The sequence below is a fragment of the Plectropomus leopardus genome, chromosome 21 (assembly GCF_008729295.1).
Source record: "Plectropomus leopardus isolate mb chromosome 21, YSFRI_Pleo_2.0, whole genome shotgun sequence".
NCBI classification, from domain to species: Eukaryota; Metazoa; Chordata; class Actinopteri; order Perciformes; family Serranidae; genus Plectropomus; species Plectropomus leopardus.
In genome coordinates this window covers 12529510-12544386 of record NC_056483.1, presented here as the reverse complement: position 1 = coordinate 12544386, position 14877 = coordinate 12529510, and the positions used below count along the sequence as shown (strand labels likewise).

The 14877-nt window shown below is 39.8% G+C and overlaps 3 protein-coding genes and 1 non-coding gene across 5 annotated transcripts in view; 1 reads left to right on the top strand and 3 right to left on the bottom strand.

Moving 5' to 3' along the window:
• The window catches only part of mtrr (5-methyltetrahydrofolate-homocysteine methyltransferase reductase), a 31268-nt gene extending 26847 nt beyond the window's left edge, over positions 1-4421 (bottom strand). The window contains exons 1-8 of one of the 2 annotated variants that reach the window (XM_042510095.1): positions 4333-4421; positions 2981-3125; positions 2681-2834; positions 2381-2498; positions 1752-2262; positions 1565-1678; positions 1310-1466; positions 506-594 (exon numbers count right to left, since the gene is read on the bottom strand). In XM_042510095.1, the coding sequence (XP_042366029.1) occupies positions 506-594; positions 1310-1466; positions 1565-1678; positions 1752-2262; positions 2381-2498; positions 2681-2834; positions 2981-3124 (1287 nt within the window). In that variant the 5' untranslated portion in view covers position 3125; positions 4333-4421. Of the gene's footprint in view, positions 1-505; positions 595-1309; positions 1467-1564; positions 1679-1751; positions 2263-2380; positions 2499-2680; positions 2835-2980; positions 3126-3938; positions 4139-4332 lie in introns of those variants that run through there. The other variant, XM_042510094.1, reaches the window with a different exon arrangement.
• A 212-nt stretch (positions 4422-4633) lies between these two features.
• cct5 (chaperonin containing TCP1, subunit 5 (epsilon)) lies at positions 4634-9365 on the top strand. Its single transcript, XM_042510096.1, has 11 exons — positions 4634-4838; positions 5271-5331; positions 5467-5631; positions 6522-6720; positions 7175-7367; positions 7665-7814; positions 7910-8029; positions 8202-8387; positions 8489-8626; positions 8797-8977; positions 9074-9365. Exons 1-11 carry the CDS (start codon positions 4734-4736, stop codon positions 9199-9201), a joined length of 1626 nt encoding a protein of 541 aa, XP_042366030.1. The 5' UTR covers positions 4634-4733; the 3' UTR covers positions 9202-9365.
• Positions 9366-9529: 164 nt separating this feature from the next.
• On the bottom strand, positions 9530-13167 carry cmbl (carboxymethylenebutenolidase homolog (Pseudomonas)). Its single transcript, XM_042510097.1, has 6 exons — positions 13072-13167; positions 11646-11860; positions 11410-11517; positions 10467-10609; positions 10275-10366; positions 9530-9995 (listed from the first exon to the last, which is right to left on the bottom strand). Exons 2-6 carry the CDS (start codon positions 11858-11860, stop codon positions 9816-9818), a joined length of 738 nt encoding a protein of 245 aa, XP_042366031.1. The 5' UTR covers positions 13072-13167; the 3' UTR covers positions 9530-9815.
• Positions 13168-14066: 899 nt separating this feature from the next.
• Positions 14067-14140, bottom strand: trnat-agu. Its single transcript has one exon. It is a non-coding gene; the product is annotated as a tRNA-Thr (tRNA).
• Between the last annotated feature and the right edge of the window lie 737 nt (positions 14141-14877).

The window sequence follows — 14877 nt, the reverse complement described above, 5'->3', positions numbered from 1 at the left end:
GAGTAATTGATATACAAGTAGTCATTTTATGGGTGAAGTGTTCATTTAATCTAATTCACCACAGAGGACCAGGTACAATTAATCAATATTTAAGCCTGGGACGTACGCTTATAGTAAATTCAGTCATGCCTGAGCTTTTCAAAGCACATTATGAACCCATGCAAATCTTATCAGCCCACACCCTGTCCTGACAAAGACTATTTGAGTATGCATATGCCTGTTCAGTAACCTTAATCATCCTAAAATAAACAGGGACATCTGTGTCAAATATAATTGCACCTCTTCCTAAAATATAATATACTTTTCTCCAAGCTTTGACAACACCAATAAAAGCAGTGTGCTCTAGCCAGAGAAAACATGACGCTTAAAAAATGTCTTTCCACTTATTATGCTGGTATTCCACTTATTCTGCTGATACTGTCTCAGTGTGTCACATCAGAAAGCAGCTTGGTAAAAGCAAATTACAGAGTAAGAAGCTGTGGGGCAATGTCTGCACATTCAGTACCTTCTTAGGAACACTTCTGATCTCCAGACACCATGTGAGCAGGTACAGCAGAGAAATGTTCTGGGAAATGTAGGATGGCACCTGGGCACCTATAAATCAGGGAGGAGAAAACATTTGGCAATTATCATAGATATAAATGTCACAAACATATTGCCTCTGTGCAGACATTTGAATACACCCACTCCATAGAGTTGAATGATTCGTCTGGCATCATGACATGTAACAACGGTTTCTCGATTAAAAAAGCAATCAATCCAAAGAGCAACAATTAGGCAATTAGCACCACAAGTGGGACTAATGCCACTATCAAGCATTATCAAGCTGTACGCCACAACCAATGAGGGTTAATACAACAATGTAAAGTGCAATACATAAGATAGATGCTGCTATGGAGGCTGTTCTATATCAACATATCTTCTTAATATCACCAGTCATCATAGCTTGTTTTTACTTTGCTCCGCTCCATTCTCAAAACTTCGGCAAAACTAGCACGTTGACGTAGCTATGCATCAATGTGGACTTAAAATGATATGAGATTCAGGCAGATATGTTGATCTCTAGTGAAATCAAATTCCCTTCCCCAGTGAAAATTGGTTACAATGGAAGCAATGTCAGACTAAGATGGAAAAGGAGTATAATTAGATGAAAATTTGGTCTGATATTAAGCCAACAAACACAAGAATCTTTTGGAAAATCCGAACATGAGTGCTGTGTAATGTTTTGCAATTCCAATGCTTTGTTACAACATTCTTTTCAGGAGTACACTGAGTGCATGTTAAAAATCTTTGGGCAGGCACACCTTACCTTTTTTCTTAGTGTCTTTGCACAGAGAAACCTGCACTCGGCGGTTCCTCTGGTCATGAAGGCCCAATCTGTGGAGCAGGTCCTCCACCTCAGTGTCCCTGTTTGGGCAGAACACATCAAACGAATCCCCGGGCTGATGGGTCATCATCGGGTAAGCCTAAGAATGAAAAAGAAGCATCGAAAGTCCGAAATGCAATCAAAATTTACATTTATAACACAGTTTTAGAGGGTTTTCAAATATAATAATAAGCTTACGGAGATATCCAGCTCTAACAGAAGGGCTGTCTTTACTGAATCTCCTCTGCTCAGCTGAACAGCCCTGGATATGGGTACCTCATGGAGAGACTCTTTGTTTAACGGTCCAACACTCTGAAAGAAAACATTGAGATGAAGGGTGAAATATGGCGCAAATACTGCTTTTATCAGCACCATTATTCCTCACCTGTTCAACAGCGTCCACCTCCTGCAGAGAGACATCGAGGTAGGGAGGAGGCAGAGCAGGAACATTAAGAGAGGACTCAGACAGTGGCGTCAAGGAGCGTGTCAGTGAAGCTGCCAACGCAACATGGGGAACTCCAGCGTCCCCAATCTGTGTCTCCTGTGCTGATGTAGGAACACTGGCAGTACCATGAGACTTGGATGCCAAACCTGGGCTCCCTGTAGGAAAAGCTGGCCTGAGATCAGAAACAGCAGTTTGTGTAGCAGAAGATGAAACGGAAGTTGCAAATTTGGGGACCGTTTCAACAGATGCTCTGGTCGACTCGCAGCTCTGGTGGTCAGTTATGCTCAAGAGGTTTAGTTGAACATCTGGTATGGATGAATCGGGAGTTTCCTTTGGTGAATCCCCTGCTTCTCCTTTCAAGTAACCAGTCCTATCGGAAGCCATTTTTGATAAGGCTTCTTTGATTGCTTTCCACAGTCCTTCAATCCAAGGGTCCACAACCAACTCCAGCCTGGAGAGAACAAAGTTTACAAAATTATACAAAGCAGTGTAATAAATAAAGACAAAGAGAGAATAGGAAGCTTAAAGGCCAAATGCCAAAAGCTGAATGTCTAAACTGCAAAACTTACCCTACACCATCATCTGCATATCCCGTCGCATAGAATTGTTTGGCTCCAAGTTCCTGTAGACGACGCTCAATCGTCTTCCCGCAGTTGCAGAAATTTGCATAATTTGTGTCTCCTAAAGCTGGAGCAGTCAGAGAAAAACAGATGAAGATTTCTCAAGCCAGCAACTGCTCAGAAAGTAAACACTGTGCAGTGCTCTGCATTGTTATGATTTACAGACAATATGTTTTGCATATCAAGTTCCCCATACCGACAGATGGGCTGCATAAAAAAGCTACCTCAGACCTTCATCATAGAATTTACCTAAAAGTGCATAGCAAAGGTGTTTATAGTGGTCAGCGGAGAGAGTCTTGTTCTTGATGCGCTTTACAAATTGGAGGGCATTGTCTGGTGGTTCCCCATCTCCAGTAGTAGACACAATAAAGACCACTGGGGCATTCTCCTTCTCCAAATTGTACTGGAACCAGTTATATGATTAATAAGCGAGTAGTGTTTCCACTAATCAAGGTGAAAACTCATTGCATTAATATTCACAAAATCTAGCAAAATAACATTCACAATGTTATTACTGATGTGTTATTGTGTTATAAAGTGCAAAACTACCTTCTCATTCTGATTCAAGCAACTGAGCTCAGCAACCAGTCCATGCTCTTCTGCCGTCTCAGCTATTCCCTCTGCGAGGGACTCAGCTTGGCCCTTCTGAGACCCGTAGAGTACCACAAAACGAGGCTTTGCTTCACAGGGCATGCTAGAGAATACAGAAATACAACATGCTTTGTAGACTGAGGTCAGTATGTGTGAAGGGTTAAATTACTCCACAACCAGAAACCATGGATTACCAGAATCATCCAGAATCATGGACAACTATAAAGTCAAAGATGAAAGAGAACACAAAAGTACTAAATCACAGTGCATAAGTTAAAGGAGTTGATGGGATCCCATTTCACTTGCATGTATTATTTCCATGTGACAAATAATTGATGACTGATTGATGATTGAGACTTAGATATGCCTTAATTACATTTCTTAAAAGCAGTTTTACTGGTTTGACTTGTCATAGCAGGAAAAGCACAGGTGATATTAACATTAAGATGACAAGTTCATGTATCCCAGTTAACTGTATGCATAGGACCAGGACCCTGAAACTAAAGCAGCTAAATGGAATTCAGCCATATGTCTAATGACATGTTGGTAAAATATCACAAATACTATCGTCATATACTTATTTCACAATTGCTTCTTACAGCTTATATTTTGACATGAAGGGGGGATAAAGGCTGACCCCATCCTACTGAACAGCCATCATAATTAACTTGTTGCTATAAGTCAAATTAGCATTCGTGCTAATCGAAATGCAGCCAGGTGTTTGTAATCCCTTGTGATCTCTAAGTCTCTACCACTACTCACGAAAAAACGTTAACAAACATTGTCATTTAAGATACACCAATATGTAAACAACTCAGAGCTGGACTACATTAACACCACTACTACTGAGGTGATTACAAATCAAATACTCAGTGGTCCAGCTGAGTTTAAATGGGTAACTGTTACCATATCTTACCTACACACTGCTAATTTTGACAGCTGCAAAAGACGAACCTTCGGAATGCTGAGAAAAACAACAACCCTTAACACCACCATAAAGTAGCCGGACGTTGCGTCAGTTTTTAACGTAACACTACCCAAGTTCACGTGTATTCGAGCATTTTATTTATCTTTTTATAGCTAGCGCTAAATCAAAACCAATGTGTTAGCTAACGTTGTAAATTAGCAGCTAACAGCTTTTAACTGCCACCACTGGCACACGGAGGGAAAACCCTGTGACAACATCTGTTCCCCGGATGGAGTCTACTCAAGATAAACGTATCCTTTTTTAAAATTAAATTCAGATACTAAAATGTATTTATAAGGAACTAGAAAGGTTGTGTGAAGTTGTAGGAAAATATGTTTTCTACCTTTTCTAGTCCACTCAACTCAGTCCTTCTTGAATTTTAGCATGCCTGGAATTCACGCGAGATCAGATGTTTTGAACGTGATTGGAAGAAACCACGTTGCAAAAAAAGAGCTTCTCTGATCTAATCTTCAAAAAAATCTGTCAGCGATGCTTTTAATTGTCTTTCGGAATAATATATTTTTTCCTGTTAATATGTTTTGTCGTTATATATAAACTGGTGTTTAATGTGTAAATAAACACACTTGAGGCTACTTGGTTCCGCCCTCCCCGCCCGTGGATCCTTCCAGAAGTCGCCGGCAGACCCGTGCGGCTCGCAGCTCGGCCACACTCCAGTTTTCCATTGTAAAAACTCCCTATTTTAACCGTTGAACACTTACTAAGTGTCCCGATCCTCCAGTCAACATGTCCGCGTTGGGGACACTGGCTTTTGATGAATATGGAAGGCCTTTCATCATCATTAAAGACCAGGACAAGAAGTCACGGTTATCGGGCATTGACGCACTGAAGGTACAATGGGCTAGCTAACGGGGCGCAAGTGTGGCATGTTAGTTAGCATGTCGCTACTTTGCTATTACTTGATTAGGGTGGGATACGTTAAGACAACACAATATGTGTTGATATACAATGTTACTGTTTATAACCATATGCTTTACTGGCAAGTCGAGCTGTTGGTGCGATAGCAGCAGAATGGCATTATCCAAAGGATTAGCTAGTCATGCTAGCATAGAGGCCCATGTGCTTTCTGTAAAGGCGTTCAGTCGGTGGGTGTTGCTATATAGGGCTGTGCCCAAATGGTCCTTATCGATGCACATCATTTCAATATTGATGTTTCAGCTGTTTCTCGTGGATGGCAACTTCAATCTGTCTTCGGGATAGAGATAAGTTATTAGTTCGATTTAAATTTGTGAGCTGACATGAAATTGTGTTCGCGTTTTGCAGTCTCATATTATGGCAGGCATGGCAGTTGCGTCAACGCTCAAGACATCTCTGGGACCTAATGGTGAGTATAAACCAATGCATTGCAGTCACATCTGACTTTATAGAGGGTTGGATGAGTGCTTAAACGCTGAAATTAATTTTCACTATGTAAATTTGGTGTTCCTCCCTCTATTTTTTTCTCCATTTTTGTTTCCAGGTCTTGACAAGATGATGGTTGACAGGGATGGGGAGGTTACAGTCACCAATGATGGAGCCACTATTCTTAGCATGATGGATGTGGACCACCAGATTGCTAAACTCATGGTGGAGCTCTCAAAGTCTCAGGATGATGAGATTGGAGATGGAACCACTGGAGTTGTTGGTATGTAAAGGAAGATGAGATGTTTAGGTTGGTGGCAGTAAATTGGGGTTTTATATAGTTTGGCTTGGTATTGTGCTGGTCTTATTGTTCTAATCTCACAGAGGATTAGATTTTAGGTTATCATAAAAGTATCATGTTGCCCCAGAAAGAAGTGACTGAAAGGGAGACAATAACCAAAATGATTGGGTCCTCTTTCACCTCTAAAAGCTGCTGGGTTTTGTATGACTTTATTCTAGCATGTCCTCAGCGTAGAGTTGCAGTGGTGAGATTTTCACAGTACAATAACCATCTCAGAAAATATAATTATTTCATGGTATTACAAAATTATTTTTATAATAATCGGTTATAATGTTATTTAAACAAATGACAAGGTTGTTTTGTTAAAACAAACACTTTATTGTAACTGATATAGAAACATTTTTTTAAATTAAAGTATGTGTAAGAATTTTGACAGATAGTCGAGGCAATAAGGAGGTGAGATTTTTGCGTCCAAATATATGTTTTCCAATATCGTTGGAAAGTAAATGTATACAGTTTGATAACTGGCAATGTTATCAAGCTACATTTGGTTTTCATTGTATACCACTGCAACCCCACTTCAGTGGTGTGATGCCAAATAAAAAATGGTGTATTCATGAGTTTCCATTTACGCCATCTCGGTCTCAATGCATTACGTCAGCTTTATCATAGATGCACTGAAACCTTGAAGCATCCTGGAGCTTCATTGAACTGGACAGTTTTAATTACAAATTTGCTAAATCATATGCACATAGCATATTTGACGTCATTTAACCAATTGCAGCTCTGATCAAGACAACCTGATATCTTTCAAGCATAGTCCAGCTATTGTTAGTGGTATTGTCTCACTGTATTTTTGTCTTTCTCTTTAGTGCTGGCTGGCGCTCTGCTTGAGCAGGCTGAGCAGCTGCTGGACCGAGGAATCCACCCCATCAGGATCTCTGACGGTTATGACCAGGCTGCACGAATTGCCATCGAGCAGCTTGATAAAATTGCTGAAACCTTACCCTGCGATCCCAACAACACAGAACCCCTCATTGAAACCGCCATGACAACACTGGGATCCAAAATGTGAGTTTTGTATACACAATAGTGTTGTTGAAACCTGTGTGTTGAAAGTACAGATGGGGTAGACCAAAATTAGAAACACCTCCATAGTATAATGCAATACAGTTCAACAGCAGCATAAAATAGAGACTCCAGTATGATCACACAGTTAAATCAGCACATCAGATTGACAGTTTTGATGAAATCTGAACATTTCAACCTTTATGAATGGAAGGTTTATTGCAAAACTGTTGTTTTAGACTGCATTAGACTTCGCTAAATGAACGTATCTACGCTGGCAACTGAGTGTACATTCCCTTGTGGCCTTTTGAGTATTTGGTACTTTAGATGTAAAGCAGAAAATGATTAAATCATATTTTTACTCATAAGCTAAATTCTTAAACATATATATCCTTCATTGCAAGAAATCGATATATAGAAATGATTTTATTGTTAAAGTTGTACTGTTGTCTTTCAGTATCAACCGGTGTCACAGACAGATGGCAGAGATTGCGGTGGAGGCCATCCTCACCGTAGCAGACATGGAGAGGAAGGACGTGGACTTCGAGCTCATCAAGATGGAGGGCAAAGTAGGAGGCAAGCTGGAGGACACGCAGCTCATCAAGGGAGTCATAGTTGACAAGGAGTTCAGCCACCCTCAGATGCCCAAGGTACAAACAAGGGGAATATCACTGTCAGATGATGTCATCAGCGATATCCAGATGTCTTAAGGACAAATTAAATATGCATGTCTGACATCCATTTTTATGACTAAATATCCCAGTTTTAACATTTTTTGATAATTTAAGTATTGTTTGTTGATGTCTATAAGAAGTCAGTTTTTTTTCCTGAGTCATTTGCTTTATAGTGCTGCAGCCAAACACTACAGGTTCTATATAGCATTTACATTTTTTCTGAGCCCGTATAAGATAAAGATGCTGACATCAATTGTTCTTTGTCACCCACAGGTTCTGAAAGATGCAAAAATTGCTATCCTTACCTGCCCATTTGAGCCCCCTAAGCCCAAGACCAAGCATAAGTTGGATGTGACCTCAGTGGAGGACTACAAAGCTCTCCAGAAATATGAAAAAGATAAGTTTGAGGAGATGATCCAACAGGTTAGTGCTGCAGCATCTCGGGTACTAGAACTGAATTCTAAACATCTACATTGGCGCGTTTAGTCTTAAAATTTAAACTTGTATTTCTCTTTTAGGTCAAAAGCAATGGTGCTAACTTGGCCATCTGCCAATGGGGCTTTGATGATGAAGCCAACCACCTTCTGCTGCAGAACGAGCTGCCAGCAGTGCGCTGGGTCGGAGGGCCTGAGATTGAGGTTAGAGTTGTTTACCATGTTTTAGTACTCTTTAATGTTTTGGTTTTTTTTTTAAATCTGTGTTCATCAATCAGGTATTTACATTTTATGGCTGTGTGGTGTTGATGAGCACAGGGTGTAAGGTACTTAACTGTTTGTTTTAAAATGTCGGTGTCTATTGTTTTCTCTGCAGCTGATCGCCATCGCCACAGGAGGCCGCATCGTGCCACGGTTCTCTGAGCTGACACCAGAGAAGCTTGGCACCGCTGGTTTGGTGAAGGAGATCTCCTTCGGCACTACAAAGGATCGCATGTTGGTGATCCAGGAGTGCAAAAACACCAGGGCCGTCACTATTTTCATTCGCGGAGGCAACAAAATGGTAAGCACATATGGGACTTTTACTCTTAAGTCCCATTGACATATAAATAAATGTTAATCTGCCCCTTTTGGCTCACATTTTTATTTCATCTATCTCATTAGATCATCGAAGAGGCAAAGCGTGCTCTCCATGATGCTCTGTGTGTAATTCGCAATCTGGTCAGAGACAACCGTGTTGTGTATGGAGGAGGAGCTTCAGAGATCGCATGTGCTCTGGCCGTCAACCAGGCTGCAGATAAGGTGAGATGCACTAAAATAAAAATGCAGATACTTTCAAAATTTAGATAAATTGAATATGGTATGTATTTAGACTTAAATATGTTTCTACTGCTTTTTTTTTCTTCAGTCCACCATTAAGATGCTGTTTCTCTTGCTGTGATAGTCTTTATTTCTGCTCCTCTCCCTGTTAGTGCCCATCATTGGAGCAATATGCCATGAGGTCGTTTGCTGATGCTCTGGAGGTCATCCCCATGGCGCTGGCTGAGAACAGTGGGCTAAACCCAATCCAGACCATGGCAGAGGTCAGAGCCAAACAGGTCAAAGAGGCCAACCCCTTCCTCGGCATCGACTGTCTGCACAACAACACCAACGGTAAGGAAGCAACGTCAGACGATAGTAACATTGCATTTTAATGTCAAAACAAGACATCATGATATTGATTGGCTTTTTTGTTTTCCTCCAACATAGACATGAAGCAGCAACATGTGGTGGAGACCCTGATCGGAAAGAAGCAGCAGATCTTGCTGGCTACACAGGTCGTCAAGATGATCCTTAAGATTGACGACATCCGAAGCCCAGGAGAGAGCGAGGACTGAGGGCCTTCTGAACGCCTGAAGGTTTCTGAGCTGTTCCAGAGGTTGTAGGCACTTGCCCGAGCACCATGTCCAAACCGCACTGCATATTGCTATTTATCATTTGATACAAAATGTTCCAGCTGTTGTAGCGTCAAAGTCACCATTAAAATGTTGGTCCGTTGAAATTTCCAAGCTCTATAGCCTTTCTTTATTTGTGTATTCCATGTCAGGTGTTCAGTAAATTTCAAAAAGATAAGAATTTACACAAAATGTTTGTAAACTGATGCTTAAAAAGCCTAACCAAATATCAGATTATTGACGCTTATTCTAACATTAACAGGACAACATATAACATCATCCATATTTTATTGTACAAGGCAAAGATGCTTAATAGTTTTGACTTCACAATTTAAATTTACATTTCAGTAACATTACAATCACAGCCCCCCATACATAAACGTACAGAGTTCCAAAATTAAAAAAAAAAAAGATTTATGAAACAACTGGAATGTCACCAGTCATACAGAAATTATGACTAACAATCACCACTTTCAAATACCTCAAAAAAGCAGCTCTGTGTTGAAAATCTGACCTTTTCAGGTTTGCACCCTGACTATTGATTTTTCTGACCTCGTTTACATGTACTTGTTGAACCAGTTGAGCATGTCTGTTCTGGCTTCCAGGATGTAGGGTTTGTCTTTGGGGTTGATGTCCTCTCTCTTGCGGTGGACAAACCCATGAGTCTGACCAGGAAAGACCTTCACCTGGTAATCCACCGTGCATTTTTCCTTCAGTTTTGCTTCAAGGGAATTAACCTGAAGAGCAAAATGATGGTTGTCAGTGGTTAAACAGCACAGATTATGGCTTTTTAAAGAGAGGTCGTCAACCATAGAAGCTCCTTGTGTCCTTTCTGCTTTTATTCTGACTAAAATTGTGTAATTTCTGTTGTAAAGAACATAAAGAAATGTAGATGTTGCTTAATGGATGCCACTTGGTGCTGAAGCATCAGGCAGGTTATACCATCACAATCAACCTGAAGAAAACACTACATGTAAGGTATGCTTATGAGAGCTACTGAGCTCACATGGACTAACCTGGTCCAGTGGGATATAATCATCATTCTCCGCAAAGATGAACAGTGTAGGAAACTTCAACGCATACCTGTCCTCCTTTTCACGGACGATCCCTGCACAGTGTCACATAAGCCAATCATAAACCACTGTACAGCAACCATCCTGCGACTCTTGTAGCATGGATTGCTATGAATCACTGTAACAAGGACATACCATAGACTGACACTCCTGTTTTGACATCAGGATATTGCAAGGAGATGTAATGTGTGGCGATCCCTCCCCAGCAGAATCCCACTACTCCAATGCGTTTGGCCCCACATTGCTCCTTCAGGAATCTCAGAACTGCATCCACTTCTCTGGAGGGGGAAATTTTGACCAAAATGTTTTAAAACCTAATGCATACAAGAAAAAAAAGATAATGTGCGTCACCAGCAAGCCTTTTAAAATCCTGAATGGACACTTTTCTGTAGGCCGACACAGAAGTTCGCTTAACCCCGGATCCTTTGTGAAAAAGCCTATGGGATTTTTCTATTGGAATTTGGATCATTGTACAAAATAAGCTCAAACATTTATGAAGCCTCAGATAGACACCTCTCTCCCCATCAAAGGGACAGTCACCCCAAAATCAAAAACATTTTGGCACAAGGATGAGAGGCTCATGCTTGTGACAGTACGAGATGGCATCCTCCTTGGCTGAGCTGCATCATTAGCTAGCTATAACTGCACACTTCTTTCTGCATGGTGATGCAGTTGACAAGTGTTGTTTAGCAGAAAGAAAATAGTTCTTGCATGGAACTGCTCACAAAGTCTGGAATATTTTTAGTAAATGGGTCATGATTTCTGGAAAGAGACATTGCTGTTCAGTTTTACAGATGTATTTTTTTGGCGCTTTGAGCATCACAAGTCAAGTGCCATCTAGTTTCATTATATTCAAGAGAAGGCAGACCTCTACCGTCAATATCTCCAACATTTAGCAATTCACATCAAAACAATCTAGATCAATAAATAACACTGCAGGTGAGGAGGAAAATATCTACTTCTGATTTTGGAGTGAACTGCCATTTAAATGCTAACAAAACGTGCACCTACTAAAGCTACATACATTTTCAACAGGGACACTTGCTGCCTAATAAAGTGAAAATAGGCTTTTAGTTACTTGTTTATTTTCGTTGGGTCTCTGTCTTGAAGCCACTCCTGAAATATAGACCAGTCGTGTGATGGAGTCCACGACTCCTTTCCGACATAGAAGTCTGCACAAACAGCGCTGATCAGAGAGGAACAATAGCAGAAGAAACCACTGTTAACAAACAAATACAGCTTATGTGTCCTTTACTTGCTTTTCAAGGACCATCCCCTCCTTCTGTAATTTACATTACAATGATTTCTACTCACATGTATCCATTGGCAGCCAGCATATCAGCCATGTATCTTGTGTTGGGAAGCTGCCACCCATATATGTCCTGTATGACAATGATGGCCTTGTCAGATGCAGCGGATGGTTTTACCACGTAAGCTTTGGTGTGCTCTATCTGGACCTCCTGGCCGAGACCTCCATACTCCATACGATCACCAATATCACAGGGGCACGGCTTGGCTTCATTTGCCATCTGATGACAAACAGAAACACACAAATAGAAAGAGAATCACCTGGAGGGGATTGGAGATAGCAGGGTGAATTTGGTTACCGAAAACAAAATTTAATTTCTCTGTCATCTGCTTAGCCTGGGAAGTCAATTAAACCAAAAATGGGAGGCATCTGTGTGGTGTTTTTAAACTACAGTAGGCTCTTTATCCCAGTAAATGTTTTTGTCCTTCCAATCAATATTGTCTTTCAAATTAAAGCTCTACTTCTTTTCAAGGAAGAGGACAGCAAGCCTATTTATGGAACAATGAATTACCAAACACAATCATACTAACCTAAGGGCAATAGGGTGCCAGATGTGAACAGACAATTTTCCAATTAAAAAAAAGCTGATTTACACTGCTGCAACAGTGCATTGATAATGCAAAATACAGCTTGTTTAAAGAAAGTGTTCAGGGAGGATCACCCAGATCCTTCTACACTTAACCCGTGTGGAGCTGCTGTGACTGGACTTGCTTCTTGTGAAAATGAGTACGGACAGCAAACATGGAAAGGTTAAAAAAAACACACAGACAGGCAACTAATTTATTATATGTAACCTACTGACAGAGGGGGTACATTCAGAGTAACAGGTGCCAGCAATATGCAAGAAACTGTATCTAATATGAAATGAGGTCTGTGATAAACTAATACATGAATATACCATACACTCCCTTCATCATGTAACATTGCTTAAAGGGATAATTTGACCTCTGGCCTCCTGGAAAAGCCTGTATTAGCAACATAATTATTATTATAAGAAACATTAATTAATGATTTACTGATTGTACTTGCAGTTGTTTTTTGTTTGTTTGCTTGTTGTTTTGACCAATATGTTATTAAAGAGACAAACAGTTGGCTCTTGCCCTCCTGTCATTTTGCAAAAGTGCCAAAGCAAGTTGAGTACCATTATTGTTCTGGAACTGAAAACTCTGCCATTAGAAAGTAGCATTAAAATAAACTAATATCAGTATGCAATTTCATAACTCTGACATTGATGTATTAACACTGGACCAATTTGGCCAGCGCTATGTAAAACTTATGGGGGCGCCACTAGCTTAGACATGATTATATAAACATTTGCGCAACACAATGACGAAGCATTTTGCACAAATACCTTTTACTTTTTTCAATATCAAAAGAATTTCAACAGTTCATGTGCATTTATAAATCAGTTTTTATGGATCAGAAACATACCGTGTTGTTTTCAGATTTTTGCGACGACAGAGGAAACACAAACACACACACACAAGCTCTGAAAGTTGCAGCCAGAGTCGATGATCGAAAAGCTGGTGAGAGTAATGTCAAGTAGATACAGGAATAGAAATCCTGGCATGACTTTCAAAATAAAAGCTGTAAATTTCAACATCGGGTGTACAAGGAGCGCTTGAAAGGTGGATTCGACTCTAAAAGTAATATTTTAAACAATTAACAAATTATGATGATTTCGTGTTATTGTAAAGAAAATACACAGAATTTCTCTGTACTTCCCATGACAACATCAGTTTTACATAAATACAACAACAACAACAAAAATTAACAACATAACAAAACCATACAACAAACATTACAAAACGTAGATGCAGTGCAATATATTGCTCATTATCTTTTACATTTTTTTGTTCGCAACTTTTTCTGATGCTGCTGTCTTAGTCAGGTATCCCTTGAAAAGAGATCGTTTATCTCAACGGGACTTGCCTGGTTAGATATTTAAATTTAGATATTTAGATATTTTTAAAAAAAAAAAAAAGTGTTCAGCCCCAGCTACTCCTCTTCTTTAAAAGGTTGAAAGACGGAAGAATATATATGAATGGACTAATTGATTAATCTGACACTGACTATTTCCTGTTACAGCAACCTAGAAAACATAGTCAAACCCATGAATTCGGGTTTGGAACAAAATACATTTTCAACGGTAATGAAGGAGAAATTTAGATACTTTTTTTTCTTACATACGGCAAGATGCATTTGTTTCCGATTTCAATATCATTTTGTCAACTGCGCTGTGGTGTGTGTTGTTGTAGTTATTTCTTCAACAGATTCACTTACCTCCCCGGTTTCCTTCCTGTATTCCTGGCTGGCTTCACTAAGTACTTCTAGCAATGCTTGACGGTGTCAAGCAGGGAGTTATTTGTGCAAGTTAACGGTACACTGATGGATGCTGAAATAATCTCTCAGCCATGTCCCTCAAAAGGCACCGCTGGGATTCGAACCCAGGATCTCCTGTTTACTAGACAGGCGCTTTAACCAACTAAGCCACGGCGCCGATAGAAGTAATTGTGGGTAGTATTGTACGGATCCATGCCAAGTAATGAGTTATGCTCAATTATTTAATAATAATTCAATTTAAAGTGTCATGGTTAATTTGTATATCTTAACTTTCCATGCAAGGCTCATTGCCGCTGTGCTGTCCACCTGTGTCTCCGTCGCCATCTGGGATATTATGATAAAATATATATATGTAAACAAAGCAGTAACAACAATTTAGCTGTGAAAGAGAAGACACATGAATCCCAAGTTGTGTTCAGTTATTAGGCCTACATAACAAAGTTATTTTGTTTGTTTGTTTTTCAATCATATGATATATTGATGCGTTTAAAGAAAAAATATGCATAATGAAATGAATAAAATGGATAAGGTACTTTTAACTGCAAAAAAATAATGCTTCAGCAGTCACACTATTGTTCTTCAAATCTTTGTTAGTATGGATTCTTTCAGCAGCCTGATAGTAGTACCAATATAACTACTTCTACAATTATTGCTACTACTACCAGTAGCACTACTACAACTACCTCTACTATGACTTTTTTTGCTACTACTGTTGCTACTAGTATTAGTGCCATGACAACTAATTCTACTCCTGCCACTTATACTGCTATTACTGTTACTACTACCATTACTGCTACTACTAGTATTTGTATAATGGAACTACTCCTAATTTTGATACCACTACTTCTACAACTACTACCACCACTGCTACTACTACTGCTACCAATACTGCTA

Coding starts and splice junctions, on each gene's coding strand:
- cct5 (XM_042510096.1), top strand. CDS start 4,734: ATGTCCGCGTTGGGGACACTGGCTTTTGATGAATATGGAAGGCCTTTC. Junction 5,332..5,466: donor GACATCTCTGGGACCTAATG/GTGAGTATAAAC, acceptor TTTTGTTTCCAG/GTCTTGACAAGATGATGGTT. Junction 5,632..6,521: donor TGGAACCACTGGAGTTGTTG/GTATGTAAAGGA, acceptor CTTTCTCTTTAG/TGCTGGCTGGCGCTCTGCTT.
- cmbl (XM_042510097.1), bottom strand. CDS start 11,860: ATGGCAAATGAAGCCAAGCCGTGCCCCTGTGATATTGGTGATCGTATG. Junction 11,518..11,645: donor CTGGCTGCCAATGGATACAT/GTGAGTAGAAAT, acceptor CTCTCTGATCAG/CGCTGTTTGTGCAGACTTCT. Junction 10,610..11,409: donor GACCCAACGAAAATAAACAA/GTAACTAAAAGC, acceptor TTCCCCCTCCAG/AGAAGTGGATGCAGTTCTGA.